The sequence below is a fragment of the Pelophylax lessonae genome (genome assembly GCF_965119305.1).
Source record: "Pelophylax lessonae genome assembly, chromosome: 2".
Classification (NCBI taxonomy): Eukaryota; Metazoa; Chordata; class Amphibia; order Anura; family Ranidae; genus Pelophylax; species Pelophylax lessonae.
The window spans coordinates 369,833,665-369,850,265 of NC_138769.1; the positions used below are offsets into that span (position 1 = coordinate 369,833,665).

Below are 16,601 nucleotides of genomic sequence, written 5' to 3' on the forward strand. Positions count from 1 at the left end.
TCGCTCCCAGGAATCAATGCGGCGGCACCGGCCCCGCTCGTCACTTCCGGGCGACGCCGCATTCCCCTGCTAAACAGCTTCTGGGCATGCCCAGAAGCTGTTTAGGAATGTGGCGCCGCACCGGAAGTGACGAGCGGGGCCGTTGCCGCCGCATTGATTCCTGGGAGAAGAAGACGCGGAAGAAGATGCAGAAGAGGACCGTGCCGGCTTCAGCTGCCCACAAGAGAGATGGAAACGCTGTGGAAGAAATTTTATAAGTAAGTATTTCTTCTAAAAGGGGACAGATCAGAGGCTAGCCATTGTGGAATGTACTAGCCCTGACTGTCCCGGGGGTATGTTTGTTGAAAAATCATTTCTGTGCCCGGAACTCCGCTTTAAGGTAAAAATCTTCATGTGTCTGTGCCTGCCTCCCCACCCCTAAACACCTATCTGAGTCCCATCTCGATCCAGCTCTTCTCCCCCTCTCTTCTCATAAGAGATGTGGGAGCCATTGGCTACTGCTGCTGTTAGTCAAATGCAGTGAGGAGGTGATGGGGCCAAGCTGCACTGTGTGTCTATAGATGCACATAGCTTGGCTCAGGATAAAACCTGCATGTCTGCCGCGACTTTCTATAGGGGCAGACACAAAAGAGTAGGAGCCAAGATCGCCAGTCGGAAACCCCTGAAGAGGAGGTTCGGGGCAACTCTGTGCAATACCATTGCACAGAGCAGGTATGTATAAGTTGTTTGTTTTTCTTAATCACTGTAACCGAAAAAGCTGAGGTTAGAAGTGTACTGGTTACTATGCATAGCTGCTTCGGATTCTCTCTTCTAAATTCCCCCCATAGTGTCATTCATATATAGTACACGTACACACATCCATCCCCTTCCCTACACTTAGTACACATGGTCCCAACCATCCCTGGTGTCAGGCACTCTTCCAAATGTCCTCATTGCCCCCACATCAACAGGCAAGTAACGGGACCTATCTACAAATCTTGCAGTGGTGGCAAAAAGCAGGGTCCAGGATGGACAGTGGTGGCAAAAAGCAGGGTGAATCTTGTTATGGTGGCAGCAGGGGAAGCATCACTTGGCAATAGGAAGAGGAGCAACACTTCAAAGCCCCTGGGACACAGCAGGCAGTGGATTGGATTTCATAAGTAAGTAACTGCCAGGTGATAGCTGCCCTTGGGGTAGGGTTGCCACCTCATCCCTTTCAACCCCAACACATATTAATTACACAGGTTCTGTTGCTGATTAAGGTTTTAATTAAATTCACTTAATGTATCATATGCATTAAATTAGCCTCAGAACCTGTGTAATATGTGATCGGTTTTAAATGGATAAGGTAGCAACACTACCTTGGGGGGTGAGAAGCTGAGAGGTTTTGGAGATGAATGTAGTGTAGGGTAGCCAGGGATGGATGTATCTGAACAGGAAGTAAGGTGAAAGGGGTGAATAGAAACTGAAAAAAGAAGCACAGATTTACATGTGCCTTCAGAGTGTTTCAGTTTCTGTTTGAAGTCTTCTTTCTGAGCCCCTCAATGCACTTCACACAATACCATGAGAATAATTTATTAGCTTTGACAATAACGCCCATTCAATTTATTCCTGAGTCAAGCAAATATTATAGCCTTTGCAATACAGAGACAATGTAGATACACGCATTAGGTACACATTTCCATGTTATCACAAATATACAGCTTATACAGGACATAGTAGTTAATTTGTCATCTACCACTAGAGGGCAATATTCCACTGAAGATGCCAGGACAGGACAACTGAATACTAATGCCCCATACACACGTGCAGATTATCTGCAGACTTTTGTCTGCAGACTTACCAAAACCATATAATATGAGGTCAAACCTAAACACTTTCAATTTGTATGCAATCCGGCAGGCCCTTGCACTACATAGAAAAGGTAAATCTGCAGACAAAAGTCTGCAGATAATCTGCACGTGTGTATGGGGCATAAGATAACATGCTGAACGAACATTCAGGCATCATTCACACCATATGTGCATAAAAACTGATGGAAATAAATGTGTAGATTTGACTTGCATGGAATTTTTAGACCTTGTTCACACTTGTGCAGTAAACTGCATTTTCTGTACTATAAAACTGCAGGTCTCTTCAAGGGCACACAGAAAACATCATCTAATGATTGGTATGCTGCTGTACAGGTGCATCTATAAAATTAGAATATCATCAAAAAGTTTATTTTAGTAATTTAATTAAAAAAGTGAAACTCATATATTTTATATAGATGCGTTAAACACAGAGTGATATAATTCAAGCATTTCTTTATTTTCATTTTGATGATTATGACTTGCAGCTAGTGAAAACCCAAAATTCAGTATCTCAGAAAATCAGAATATTACATAATATTTTTAATACAGAAATGTTGGCTTACTGAAAAGTATGTCCATGTAGAGTGCTATGCCCTCAATACTTGGTCAGGCTCCTTTTGCATGAATTACTGCATCAATGCAATGTGACATGGAGGCGATCAGCCTGTGGCACTTCTGAGGTGTTATGGAAGCCCAGGTTGCATTTATAGTGGCTTTCAGCTCATCTGCATTGTTGGGTCTGGTGTCTCTCATCTTGCTCTTGATAATACCCCTCAGATTCTCTATTGGGTTTAGGTCAGGCGAGTTTGCTGGCCAATCAAGCACAGTGATACCATTAAACCAGGTATTGGTACTTTTGGCAGTGTAGGCAGGTGCTAAGTCCTGCTGAAAAATTAAATCAGCATCTCCATAAAGCTGGTCAGCAGAGGGAAACATGAAGTGCTCTAGAATTTCCTGATAGAGGGCTGCACTGACTTTGGACTTGATAAAACACAGTGGACCAACACCAGCAGATGACACGGCTTCCCAAATCATTACTGACTGTGGAAACTTCACACTTCCACAGCACATGCAACTTGGATTCTGTGCCTTTCCTCTCTTCCTCAGGCTCTGGGGCCTTGATTTCCAAATTGAATGCAAAATTTTCCACAGCCCATGATGATTTGGGGAGCCATGTAATCTGCTGGTGTTGGTCCACTTTCAGATCTCTCCAGAGATGTTCAATAGGGTTCAAGTCTGGGCCACTCAAGGACCTTTAGATAGTTGTCCCCTAGCTACTACTTTGTTATCTTGGCTGTGTGCTTAGGATTGTTGTTCTGTTGGAAGATAATCCTTCGCCCCAGTCTGAGGTCCAGAGCATTCTGGAGCAGGTTTTCATCAAGGATGTCTCTCTACAATGCTGCATTAATCTTACCCTTGAAACTGACTAGTCTCCCAGTTCCTGCCGCTGAAAAATATCCCCACAGCATGATGCTGCCACCACCATGCTTCATTGTAGGGATGGTATTGACCAGGTGATGAACGGTGCTTGGTTTCCTCCAGACATGACGTTTGCCATTCAGACCAAAGAGTTCAATCTTTGTTTCAGCAGACCAGATAAATTTGTTTCTCATGGTCTGAGAGTCTTTCAGATGTCTTTTGGCTAACAATTGTAAGTGTAACCTTTAACCTGCCTATTAAAATATTTGTTGAACATACTACACTATGAGATCCTCTTTCCATCTTGTTTCCTGCTAAATGAGTGCCCTAAAACGAGCCTTGTAGCAAGTACTGGTTCTTGAGGCCAACCTAGAAGATCCTGATCTATACACCAGATCCATACCTTGAAGATATTGTCTAAGGAGACATCCCCTTAAAGGTCTACAGGTTGACATAAGACACCTGAAACGCTCATATAAGTGTTAATGGAGGTGAGCGGCCATTACTCCTATTCTGTGGAACCCTAGCTCACTAAAGCTCGCACTGGGATCACCGGACACCGTTTATTGTTTCACCTGATACGAACTTGATTTCCTTTTTATTTGTAGCACTGATTGGATTTTATTTTCACCTTGTTATATTGGTCACTATCACATTTTTGTTTTCATAATTTTTTGCATTTCTATTGATTTTTTCATAATATTGAAGAGTTGACAGTGGTTGGCCCTTTATAGGGCATTGTTCTCTTTTTTTAAGAATATTTTTTATTTTTTCACTTTTTCTTTATCTATACCTGCTTTCATGGATACCACTTTGGTTATTATTGGATAAGTCACTGTTTCACCGCACTTTGAAGAGCAACAGTAGTTTACTCTTCATAGGGCATATTACTAATATTTAATATTTCTTCTTCTTTTTTACAACAATTGTTTCAGTTGGAGCCTTTGATCAGTTCTTCTTCTATAGAACTTGTGCAATTGCTCATTTCTGCACATTAATTCATTTTACATCAATTCATCTATTTTTTGATAGTTTTAGATCATTTCAGCACGGGATATTCACTTTATTGTATATTCAGCTAATTCTGATCACCTTATAGATCACTTGAACACGTTATTAAGTTATTATTCTTGCTTATCCACATTTCTGCACGTGTCACTTTGCCTTCACCATTTGAAGAATTTTTATATATTTATTGATTATTCAGTCAGTTTTACTATTTATTCGTATTATTACTCACCATCATCTTTTTTTAGCTATTTCCGTGAGATTACGAATTTTTTGCATTTTATATATATTTATTTATGTTCACTTTGGCACATTCAGCACATCTGTGAAGATTGATATTTATTATCTTGTTTATGGTTCACCGATTTTAGAGTGTTTGCGCTGATTTTATCCTTTTATTTGCATTGTTACATTTTAACTACTCTGGCCAATTAAGAGTAGGTCAAAGGGGAAATTTTTAATGGGTATATTATATCCTTTGCAAGTTAAAGAAAAAATAATCAAACCGTGTTTTAACAATTTTGTAACCCTAATAAACTTGATTAGGCCATTCCTGCAGGTAACTATTTTTTTTGTTTCTGATTTTTTTATGTATTTTTTTAAGCATTAATAAGCTTTCCTTTTTATTAATTTTGTTTGCCAACTTGTGTAACATTTAAAAAACACACAAAACTCATAAAAACCGTTTATTTCATGTTTAACCACTTAACCCTGGAGGATTTGGCTCCTCAAAGACCAGGCCCTATTTTTGCAATTCAGCACTGCGTGACTGTAACGGACAATTGCGCGGTCGTGCGACGCTGTACCCAAATGAAATGTCCTTTTTTCCCACAAACAGAGCTTTCTTTTGATGGTATTTGATCACCTCTGCAATTTTTACTTTTTGCGCTATAAACAAAAAAGAGTGACAATTTTGAAAAGATAACAATATTTTTCACATTTTTTTGCCTTTATTGCCCTGTGCTCTCTGTGTAGCGGTATGTACATTGTACATGGCAATGCATAGCCCTGCAGTTAGCATCCATCACAATGCTCGCGAGTCGCAATGGCAAACACCTATAGGTGAGTACAACCACATGTCTGTGCTGACCAATGAGAAGTGCTTCTGGAACACCCAACTAGAAGAAGAAGCCTCAGAAGTATTTTTTTCCTTTTTTGATCCCAATGTGTGATTTTGTTAAATGGCATATTATTACATGGGGTGGTGGGGATACAAAAAATAAAATGAGCTTTGTATATTGGCCTTTATCAAAGCAAGTTGAGGAGTGTGTTGGATACTCATACCTAGTAGCCATAATGCAGTATTTGTTTTTAAATTCCTTATTCCTCAATCAGGAAAAAAACTGAATTTTGGCCACTAGATGGAACTTATAATAATGAAATAGTTATTTAACAAAATCCAGCAAGTTTCATTGGAGCTATGTGGATGTCTGTCGCATTTGTTTAATGACCTTTTTATACTTAGAGCCCCAAGTGTTGTCTGGGAGGTAGAGTTAGATGGCATAGTCCCAAGGATGAGGTTTGTGGGAATCATTAAGACCCCGTTCACACTGGGGCGACCTGGTCGCCTGACAGGTCGCCGTAGGTCGCCTGCCATAGAGAAGCTGTGGACCCGTTCTAATAAGAGCGACACAAGTCGCTCCGACTTAGAAAAAGGGTCCGGAGCTTCTTTGGGGTGACCTGGAGCGACCTGCATTGACTTCAATGTTATGAAGTCCGTGCCGGCTGCTCCGAGGTCGCGGTGCGAGCTGCGCGCCGCGACCTGTGAGGTCGCCCCGGCAAGTCGGATTGCCCCAGTGTGAACGGGGTCTTAAGGTAACTGTAAAGTCTAGTTTTAAAAAAAACAAAAAAAAAAAACAAACATGTTATACTTACCTCCACTCAGCAGTTGGTTTTGCACAAAGCAGCCTGCCTCTTCTTGGGTCCCTCCTTGCTGCTCCTGTCCTCTCCCTCCTATCGAGTGCCCCCACAGCAAGCAGCTTCCTATGGGGACACCTGAGCTGAGCTGCAGCTCCGTGTGTCTATTCAGACACGGAGCTGTCGTTTGGCCCCGCCACTCTGTGCATTTGGTTTTGCACAGGGCAGCCTGGGGCACCTGAGGGGGAGCTGCAGCTCCATGTGTCTATTCAGACACGGAGCTGCCGTTCGGCCCCCGCCACTCTCTCTCTCCTGATTGGTTCACTGACTTTGATTGAGAGCCAAGGGAGCCAATAGCACCGCGGCTGTATCTCAGCCAATCAGGAGGGAGAGCCCCTGACGGCCGAGGGACTCATGGACAGAGAGGGGCACAGGTAAGTATTAGGGGGTGCCGGGGGGGGGGCTGCTACATACAGAAGGCTTTTTATCCTAATGCATTGAATGCATTAAGATAAAAAACCTTCCTGTCTTTACAACTCCTTTTAAGCTGTTGTTCCTGAAGGCAGTTTGCTATACATTTACACCCAGATCTGCATTTATATAATCTCTGAAAGGAGGTTACAGAGTATTAGAATTACAGAGCAGTCCACTTGAGCGGACCTTTGATAATGTATATACCATTTAGGGATGGGACAGTAATCCAATCTATTGGCAACAACCTTGTTCTTCTTGTGTCTTCCTTTGTAGTTCCCCACCAAGGAGGGTTTTAACTTTTGATCTGTGATACTCACATTATATGTGGCTTTTGTGTACATGATATTACCTCAGGCTTCCTGAAGAAGTCATGCGTGAAACCCATTAAAGTTTGCAATCTCTACTTCACTTAACGGTCTGCAATGAGATACAGCATTCTAAACCAAGAATAGTCACTGCATAACCTGTATTCCTGAAATCTTACACGTGTAAATGTTGCACAGGTTACAAGTAATGTTCAGGCATTAGGGCGATTAAAAAGCCATCTAGACATGGAGGTTCACTGCAATTGATGAAATCTTAATACATATGAACTCCTTCTTGTTTTAATATATATTTTTACAGTAAAGTACCATTATTTTATTCACATGAAATGTTGTTGCTCTTTAGTTTCTAGGCACTGATAAAGTCCCATATACAGTGCCTTGAAAAAGTATTCATACCCCTTCAAATTTTCCACAATTTGTCATGTCACAACCAAAAACATAAATGTATTTTATTGGGATTTTATGTGATAGACCAACACAAAGTGGCACATAATTGTGAAGTGGAAGGAAAATGATAAATGGTTTTAAATTTTTTTTACAAATATCTGAAAAGTGGTGTGCATTTGTATTCCTCCCTCTTTATTTTAATACTCCTAACCAAAATCTAGGGCAATCAATTTCCTTTAGAAATCACCTAATTAGTAAATAGAGTCCAATAGAGTGTGTAATGTAATCTTAGTATAAATACATCTGTTCTGTGAAGACCTCAGAGGTTTGTTAGAGAACCTTAGTGAACAAACAGCATCACGAAGGCCAAAGAACACACCAGACAGGTCAGGGATAAAGTTGTGGAGAAGTTTAAAGCAGGGTTAGTTTATTTAAAAAAAAAATCCCAAGCTTTGAACATCTCACGGAGCACTGTTCAATCCATCATCCGAAAATGGAAAGTATGGCACAACTGAAAACCTACCAAGACATGGTGGTCCACCTTAACTGACAGGCCGGGCCACATGGGGGACACAGCAAACATGGAAGAAGGTGCTCTGGTAAGATGAGAGCAAAATTTAACTTTTTGGCCTAAAAGCAAAACGCTATGTGTGGCAGAAAACTAACACTGCACAGCACCCTGAACACACCACCCCCACCGTGAAACATGGTGGTGGCAGCATTATGTTGTAGGGATGCTTTTCTTCAGCAGGGACAGGGTAGCTGGTCAGAGTTGATGGGAAGATGGATGGAGCCAAATATAATAAGGCAAACTTATAAGAAAACCTGTTAGAGTCTGCAAAAGACTTAAGAGTGGGGCGGAGATTCACCTTCCAGCAGGACAACGACCCTAAACATACAGCCAGAGCTACAGTGGAATGATCAAATTGATGTGTTAGAATGGCCCAGTTAAAGTCCAGACCTAATTCCAATTGAGACTGTGGGAAGACTTGAAAATTGCTGTTCACAGACGCTCTCCATCCAATGTGACAGAGCTTGAGCTATTTTGCAAAAAAGAATGGGCAAAAATGTCACTCTCTAGATGTGCAAAGCTGGTAGAGACATACCCAAAAAGAATTGCAGCTGTAATTGCAGCGAAAGGTGGTTCTACGAAGTATGGACTCAGGGGGGCTGAATACAAACGCACGCCACACTTTACACATATTTATTTGTAAAAAAATGTTGAAAACCATTTCGAATTTTCCTTCTACTTCACAGTTATGTGCCAATTTGTGTTGGTCTATCACATAAAATCCCAATAAATAACATTTACGTTTTTGGTTGTAACATGACAAAATGTGGAAAATTTCAAGGGGTATGAATACTTTTTCAAGGCACTATACAATAATCATTTGATTCTCTATTGAAATAAGGGATGTGGTGCCCTGAGCACCCATTAGTCCAATTATGAACATTGATCTAAGAACAAGCTGACCTTTAACTAGTCTCTGCACAGCTTCTTAATGCCAGAAGGGAAAGGCTATTAAATACTAATATTAAAAAAAAAAAGTTATTTTCATTGGATTTAATTACAGTGTGGTTTTAGACACAATTATATCCTGCAAAGGATAAAGGACCGAGCACTAAGAAGAACTTAAAACCCTTTAGGGCGGTGACTTGCGCGGTCACCCAGGCAATGGGACGCTGCTCAGCCACGAGGATCGGGAACTTCCGGAACGCTGGTAAGCGGAACGGGAGACCGGTAAGCGGCCGGCAGAGACCGTAGCGCCTACACTATACCTGCATACGCTGTATTTTTTCTTGTTGGATGTAAGTGTAATGGGAGAGGGGGGAATTTTTAATAAAGGTGCACATTTTTTTACCAAACAATATTGCCCTATGTGCATTATTACTCCCTCCTATGCACTGCACATTTGAGGACATTGCAGTCGTGAGCAGACCTTACAGTGATTGGAGCACTGGGAAAGTCCGGATGAGAGTGCCATATACTACAGGCGTTATTAACAGAGACATCTGGTAAGAGTATATACCTGGGGTGTTTGCACGTGGTGTGGTGGAGGTATATACATCTAACAGCCGTGTTTTGGATTGGAAGCTTATGCCCTTCCATGACCCCACATGAAGCCTTGCTGGTGATGGACTCATTTACTTTAGACTCTGATGCTCCTAATATAATTTTAAACTTTTTTGTGTATTGATTGATACATCTGACAGACAGATGACTGTATGTCAATTTTAAGTCATTTGCTATTTTATTGTTTTAACCAATAGCGCTGCTTGTGCTTATTGACTTGTTGATACGCACCTTTTATAGATATATCCTGCAAAGGTTAAAGTAGATGTGCACTACCTCTTTTGCAAATAGACAAAAATGTACCGCACAGCCTACTCCAGCTCCCAAATGCCACCTTGTGTTCCCGGCTTACCTTGTTGCTCTGGAAGCCCAGGGCTGCAGGATGAAACAGGTGATCAGAGAACCTTACCAATTTCCCCTAGGCTGAATAAACCTGCTCAGCCCAGAGTGCTTTCAGGTTCAGAGGTGTCAAATCCAGGTGGTATCAGCCTGGTGAGCAGCCGTTTGGGGAGTGTTGAGTTAACTGTGCTGGGCCCCCCTATGTTAAGTATGGTGCACTAAATAAAATGAGGCAGGTATGTTTTCTGGCCCAAGAGCACGTGTTTGGAGCTCACTGAAAATCCATGCAATCTACATATGTGTAAATAAGTCCTAGCTCCAAAATGATGAGTTGCAAAATTATTTATTGTGCCCCTTACTTACAATTTAACTATCATATTTTTTGCCATTGAGTAGAGATCGAGCGATTATCGGCAAAGCCGATATATCGAGGGCCAATATGGACTTTCCCTGATATATCAGAATTGGCTTTTTATTTACCGATATTGCCGATATTTCAGGGAAAGTGCTTGTACCGGGGTGATGCCTGCAGCTAGAGGCATCACCCCGGTACCGGTGTCCATAGCCAAGGTCCATGTCCATTCCAGGGAGTGGGAGGGGACGTGCCCCCCCCCGCCACCTTACGCGGCACGCCCGATTCTCCCGTCCCACTGGGAGACCTGGGAATCCTACCTTCACTGCCACCGTCTGACCCAGGTCTCCATTTCTTTGAATTTGGCGCCGCCGCGTACCCGGAAGTGATGTCATATGACATCACTTCTGGGTACTGGCGGCGCCAAATTTAAAAAACTTACAGCATTCAAAACAGCCAAACTTGGCGTTTTGAATGCTTAAGTGCAGAGGAGGGGTTTGGGGTCTTTTAGACCCCCAGATCTCTCCACCACAGTACCTGTAGACATTAAAAAAAAAAAAAATTTAATGTCCGAAAATATCAGCAGATATCAGCCAATGCCGATACCCGATGACCAAAATATCGGTTTCGGCGGTAAACAAAAACGATATCAGTCGATCACTACGATTGAGCATAGATTTATTTGGTACAAAATGACTTAACATAGTCTAATCTTTTATTATTAATGGAAAATTTGTAGCTCATGTTGTGTATGTGTTCTCTAAAAATCACAATTTGGAATTTTTTCCCAAACATTTGTGCTAGGTTTGTGCAGAAAAAAAAGAAAAGGGTGTATTCCAGAAGGGGAATAGAGCTCCTCTAGAGCAACCAAGTGGTTATTTAGGCAAATACTTAGACCTAACGGTTAGTAAAACAAGGATTTATTCAAAGTGCAAAGAGAAAAATCTTACATACCATTGATTGCCATAATGTGCTACAAAAACCATTCCCTACCCAAATTAAAATACGTCACCCTTAATCGCGTTTGTTGATTTTTAATGTGATTTTACACTGCCTTTCTGTAGAGGAAATAGCCTGCGTAAAGGTTGCTGACTGTTTATGGGATGTGTTATGGAATTTAATTCTCTGATCTTTGTATCATTACAGGATTAAAACATCCGGATCAACATGACAGTCAGTAAGTTAGTATTTTCACAAGGATAGTCGAGTATTGGCAGCCTTCATACTTCCCTAAGTATAGATGTACTTTTAATAATTTTTATAACACACTGGGCTTTTATATGGTAAATTGTTTTATTATAAACTAATAAATACATGCATTTTAAATTTGCTTTGCAACATTTCATGTTTTGAGTTTCTTGTTTACCTGAGTTCACATTCTTTTTTTTTTTTTCTTTACAAAATTGTAGGGATTTTTAATGCATACCAAACAACTCTTTTAAGATTACCTATAACAGTTACTGTTTGTGCTTATAGTACACAATGTCACTATCTCTAAAGCAGATTTTGTCCAGTCCAGTAGCATCCATTGCTGCTTTCTTGTATCACTAGTAGTTCCGACTTTCAGCTTTCCGTTATTTGTGAGTTTCATTTGTCCAACACACGCCTTGGTTTAGGCTTTTTTCCACCCGTCCCTATTGTAAACTGTCTGTTCCCTCTTCAGCAGGAGAAGGAGGTGTATCCTGGTTTTCTGCCAAATTTAGCTTTTGTCTTAGCCAGTTGTTAAGGAAACTGTTGCATAATTAAAAACATAACAAGGGCCCAATTACACTCAAGCGTTTATGAAAAAAAATGCATTTTACATGTGTTTTCTTGTCTTTTTCAAGTGTTGTGCTTTACCAAGCCATTTGCATGCATATAATAAAAGTCAGTTCCTTGTCACGTGACCAGAGCTCTAGAATGAAAATGTAGTGGCATCATGTCAGTTTTTTTTTTTTGGATTACATAACTGAAACACACAAAAAACATGTAGAAGGACAATGTACCATTGGAAATATTGTTAGAAAATTTACCTAGCACTCTCTGTGAAGTTTAGGTAGTATTTTAAACACTATAAAAGTGGAAATACGGCCTAAGGTGATGTTTAAAGGTACAAAGACACATTAAAGGGTCAGTCCATCTAAGGATGATATTGCCTTTTGGAGAATCCACCAGGAAAACCCTCTATGCTTAAGTTCTGAGGTTTTGCAAGGAAAAACAATTCTCCCTGTCTGAATTATTTGCTTTATTTTATGGAAAATTCAAAAGAAAGAGTGGGAATTCCAAAGTGGGCAGATAAGTGATTAGGAGCAAGCAAGGAGAACACACTGCTTGCAGTCCCCAAGATATAGAAGAAGCCAGGAGATCATTCCATTGCACCTCATCCAAAAAATATTACTTTTGGTTTGATATGACCCTTAAAGAATAACTGTGCAGTCAACCAAAAGCACAAAATCAGCATCAGGCAGCTATAGGCTGCTTTGCAAACTGAAAATAAATGCTTGTCTTCTATGGAAAGGTACTTTTTACACTCTGCAACTTGTGCACATTGTTGACAACCTCCCACACAGTTGCTGCCATGGGACCTCAATGTGTCTGCAAACACCAGACAAGTGGGTATAACCTCAGGGTAGGCAATATTTTCTATGAGACAGATCCCACCTACTTGTCTGCAGTTTGCACACACACAGCTGGGCATTATAATACAAGGTAGGAGAAGAAGCGTAGGAGGCAGTCAACGCTGTGATGAGGCTGATGCTGGATGAACACAGCAATTATTTTTGTTTGCCAAGCAGCGGTGTGGTTTGACATTAACCACTTAAGCCCCGGAGGATTTTCCTGCTAAAAGACCAGGGGGTATTTTGCGATTCGGCACTGCGTGACTTTAACGGACAATTGCGCGGTCGTGCGACGCTGTACCTAAACGAATTTGACGTCCTTTTTTTCCCACAAACACAGCTTTCTTTTGGTGGTATTTGATCACCTGTGCGATTTTTTGATCACGCGCTATAAACAAAAAAAGAGCGACAATTTTGCAAAAATAGCAATATTTTTCACATTTTTTTATATGAAATTCCCCAAAAAAAAAATGTAAAAATCAAAATTTTTTAACATTTTTGGCCAATTTGTTTTATGCTACCTATGTTTGGTAAAAAAAATCGCAAAAAGCGTATTTTGATTGGTTTGCGCAAAAGTTATCGCGTTTACTAACAAAGGGAAAGATTTTTGTCATTTTTGTTGTTTTTTTTTTTAACGCGTAATGGCGGCGATCTGCGATTTTTTTGCGGGACTGCGACATTGCGGCGGACAGATCGGACCCTTGACTGACATTTTTGACACTTTTGGGGTTACCAGTGACATTTCTACAGTAATCAGTGCTATACATATGCACTGTTACTGTAAAAATACACTGGCAGTGAAGGGGTTAACTTTATTTGGGAGGGAGGGGCTGTGTGTGTCCCTAGGGGCGTGATTCTTACTGTGATTGGCTGTGGCTCTAGCTGTAAGGACACTGATCAACGGATCTACATACTAGATCCGTGTAATCAGTGTCTTTACAGCGAGGAGAATGACAGGCAGCTTGTTTACACAAGCTGCCTGACATTCTCCCTCTTCCCCCGACGATCGCCGAGTGGCCGGCGGACATCGGGTCCGCTGGTCACACGCGCGGGGGGGTGCGTGACCGCGCGGGAGCGGGAGCGCGCCTCCGCGGGCGCGCGCTCGCTCCCCAGACCCTCCCAGGCTAGTGACGTTAATTAACGTCACTCTGCCTGGCAGGGGCTGACCGCCGCAGTAAATCTACTTGCGGCGGTCGGCAAGCAGTTAATTTAGGTTTTCTAATTGTATGGCTTTACTTTAAAGTACTAATCTTAAACATTAACAGTGACAGTATATGCTGCAAAAATACTATTGTGGCCTACAAGCTAGCAGAAATACACCTATTATTAAAAATAGGGGTATTAAGCAGGCTAGCTTACCTTACATTAAAAAACCTGTTTAGCATTGTCATCATTTATTTACATACAGTGCATCAGCATTAGAAAAACAGGAAGCTGATCTGTCAATAAATAAAATGAGGGGATCTAGATTAAAGTGTATATAGACAGGGAGGTTTTCTCCAACTGTGCCATGTCTGCATGTATACTGCAGGGGTCTTCAAACTTTCTAAACAAAGGGCCAGTTTACGGCCCTTCAGACTTTGAGGGAGGCTGACTGTGCCCAGTGTGAGTAGCACCCTGGGAGTAAACATTACTCCATCATTGGTATCAGTGGGAGGAATAGTGCTCTATTGTTGGTATCAGAGTAAGGAATAATGCCCTACAACTGGCATCTGTGGGAGGAATAGTGTCAATGGGAGGAATGGTGCCCTATTGTTTAAGTGGGAAGAAAAGTTCCCCATTGTTGGTGTCAGTGGGAGGAGTATTGCCCCATTATTGGTGTCAATGGGGGGAATAGTGCCTTATTGATGGTGTTAGTGGGAGGAGGAGTGCCCCATTGTTGGTGTCACTGGGAAGAGTGGTGCCCCACTGTTGGTGTCAGTGGGAAGAATAGTGCCCCACTGTTGGTGTCAGTGAGGTAATAGTGCCTTGTATCAGTGGCAGGAATAGTGCCTTAAGGCCCGGATAAATGCAAGCAAAGGGCAAAATCCGGGCCACAGTTTGGAGACCACTGGTACTGTATGGGTTCTGGAACTTTTACCCTTTTCTAACAGGGCAGTGTACTAGACTGCTATTTAATAATAAAAAAAATCATCAGTAACAGTTACAAAGGGTGCAAATGGACAATTCAATTGTTCTGATTTAAAACAAAAAAACGATTCTGACAGTTTTTTGTTTATTTATAAACTGGTCTGAGTATTTTCCACTCTCATTTTACCATATTTCAGCAAAAGTGAAGCTTATCCAGCAATATTTTGTAGATACTACTAGATATTACAAAGGGAATTATGGCAAATATAGAATTCTGGATTATGATAATGATGCTTGAATTTGTAAAATATTTGTATTATTTTCTAAACATATCATACCTATTTTTTTTTTAATATGTTGCACAGATTAAAGTGAAACTTCAGTTCAAAAATATAAAAATTTGCAAGTGGTCATTTTTTTAAACGCGTAAGAAACATACAGGGTTGGATTTACTACAGACAAAAAGACTGCACACTTTGCAAGCTCAGTTGCACTCATTTTCGCCAGAGCTAAGTAAATGTGGTAAAGCTCTGCGGATTTCCATCATCCAGCCACGTGTAAGCAAAAATGCTGTTTTTTACTTTCCTTGCACCTGATTGGGTATTTTTTTATTTTTTGCAAAAAAATAAGTGCAACTGCACCTACAAAGTGCACAGCCTATTTGCCTTCACTAAATAAACCCCACTATGTCTCTTGTGCAATAAAGAATTTTAGAAATTACCTTCTTTTCACAAACTTAACACTGTTGAATGTGCTGCACACTCCTGGAATGTGCCAGGTGCCGAGATGAAGCAGCTTCTGTGTGTGTTTGCGCAGGATTTATGTCATCCTGGCCTGGCCAATGAAGATGGCTGAAGATCCTGAACCCTGAAGAAGCTGGTGAGATGTTAGCACTGGAGACGCAGCCCAAGGATGTCACATCACTAGTGTAAAGCTAAATGTAGCTCTTAATTATTAGGTGTATGTAAATTCCTATGATGAATTTTCTTCATTTTGGTCTGTTAAATATACCACAGGAAGCATTTTAATGTATTTGTTTAATAAATAAGAAAATAATTTGATCTTGCCAGAAATTTAGAATTGTCCTGTGTTATCTCAACACTTCCTATGTTATCTCAAAGAGCCCTCGTAGTTCTTATCTTGGACTACAGAACGATTAGCCTTTATGTTGACGATTTCGAGCGTGGGAGTGCCTGAGTAGTTTAGTAAAAAAAAAACTGGGCAAGAATCACACCACATAGTCTACAAAAATGCTGTGTGTTGCTAGCCTACAACAGGACTTAGGAGCTGAGCACATTTAGCAGGTCAAAGTGTACTTTTTATGTAAAAAATAAATAAAATAAAATACTGTATTTTCTGGCGTATAAGACTACTTTTGAACCTCAAAAAAATCCCCCAAAAATGGGAGGTCGTCTTATATGCCGAGTATAATATCTCCAATGTAACCTAAGTATAAGTATAACCGGTAGATCATGTAATAGGGGGGTCGTCTTATACGCCCAGTCGTCTTATAAGCCGGAAAATACGGTAATTGTACTACATCTAGTTTATTTGTATGGGTAAAAAAGCTTTAAATAGATTTTTTTTTTTTAGCTTATGCAATGTTGACAGCAGATGGCGCTGTGTTACTTTAAAACAAATCTGTCCAATTTAAAGCAACGCCACCATGTACTGGAATAGAATCAGATGCATGGAAATAACTGTTGCTTTTTAAATTCATCCAGCCATTGCTGAGCTGCCAGAAGTGAAAAATCAGTGGTGACATTACTTATCCAACATTTCTAAAGAGAGCTAGGAGTCAAAGTGCACAACAAAGCTCACTGTCTGAACACTGCAGACTATTGTTAGCATAGCTTCACCAATAAG

General features: G+C 40.9%; 2 protein-coding genes across 2 annotated transcripts in view; both read right to left on the minus strand.

Moving 5' to 3' along the window:
* Positions 1-16,601, minus strand: part of PTP4A2 (protein tyrosine phosphatase 4A2) — a 326,374-nt gene that overhangs the window by 243,071 nt on the left and 66,702 nt on the right. The window lies entirely within an intron of this gene.
* The window catches only part of CCDC28B (coiled-coil domain containing 28B), a 56,208-nt gene continuing 50,983 nt past the window's right edge, over positions 11,377-16,601 (minus strand). Inside the window, exon 6 of the mRNA XM_082245159.1 lies at positions 11,377-11,778. Coding sequence (XP_082101285.1) covers positions 11,703-11,778 — 76 coding nt within the window. The 3' untranslated portion in view covers positions 11,377-11,702. The remainder of the gene's footprint in view (positions 11,779-16,601) is intronic.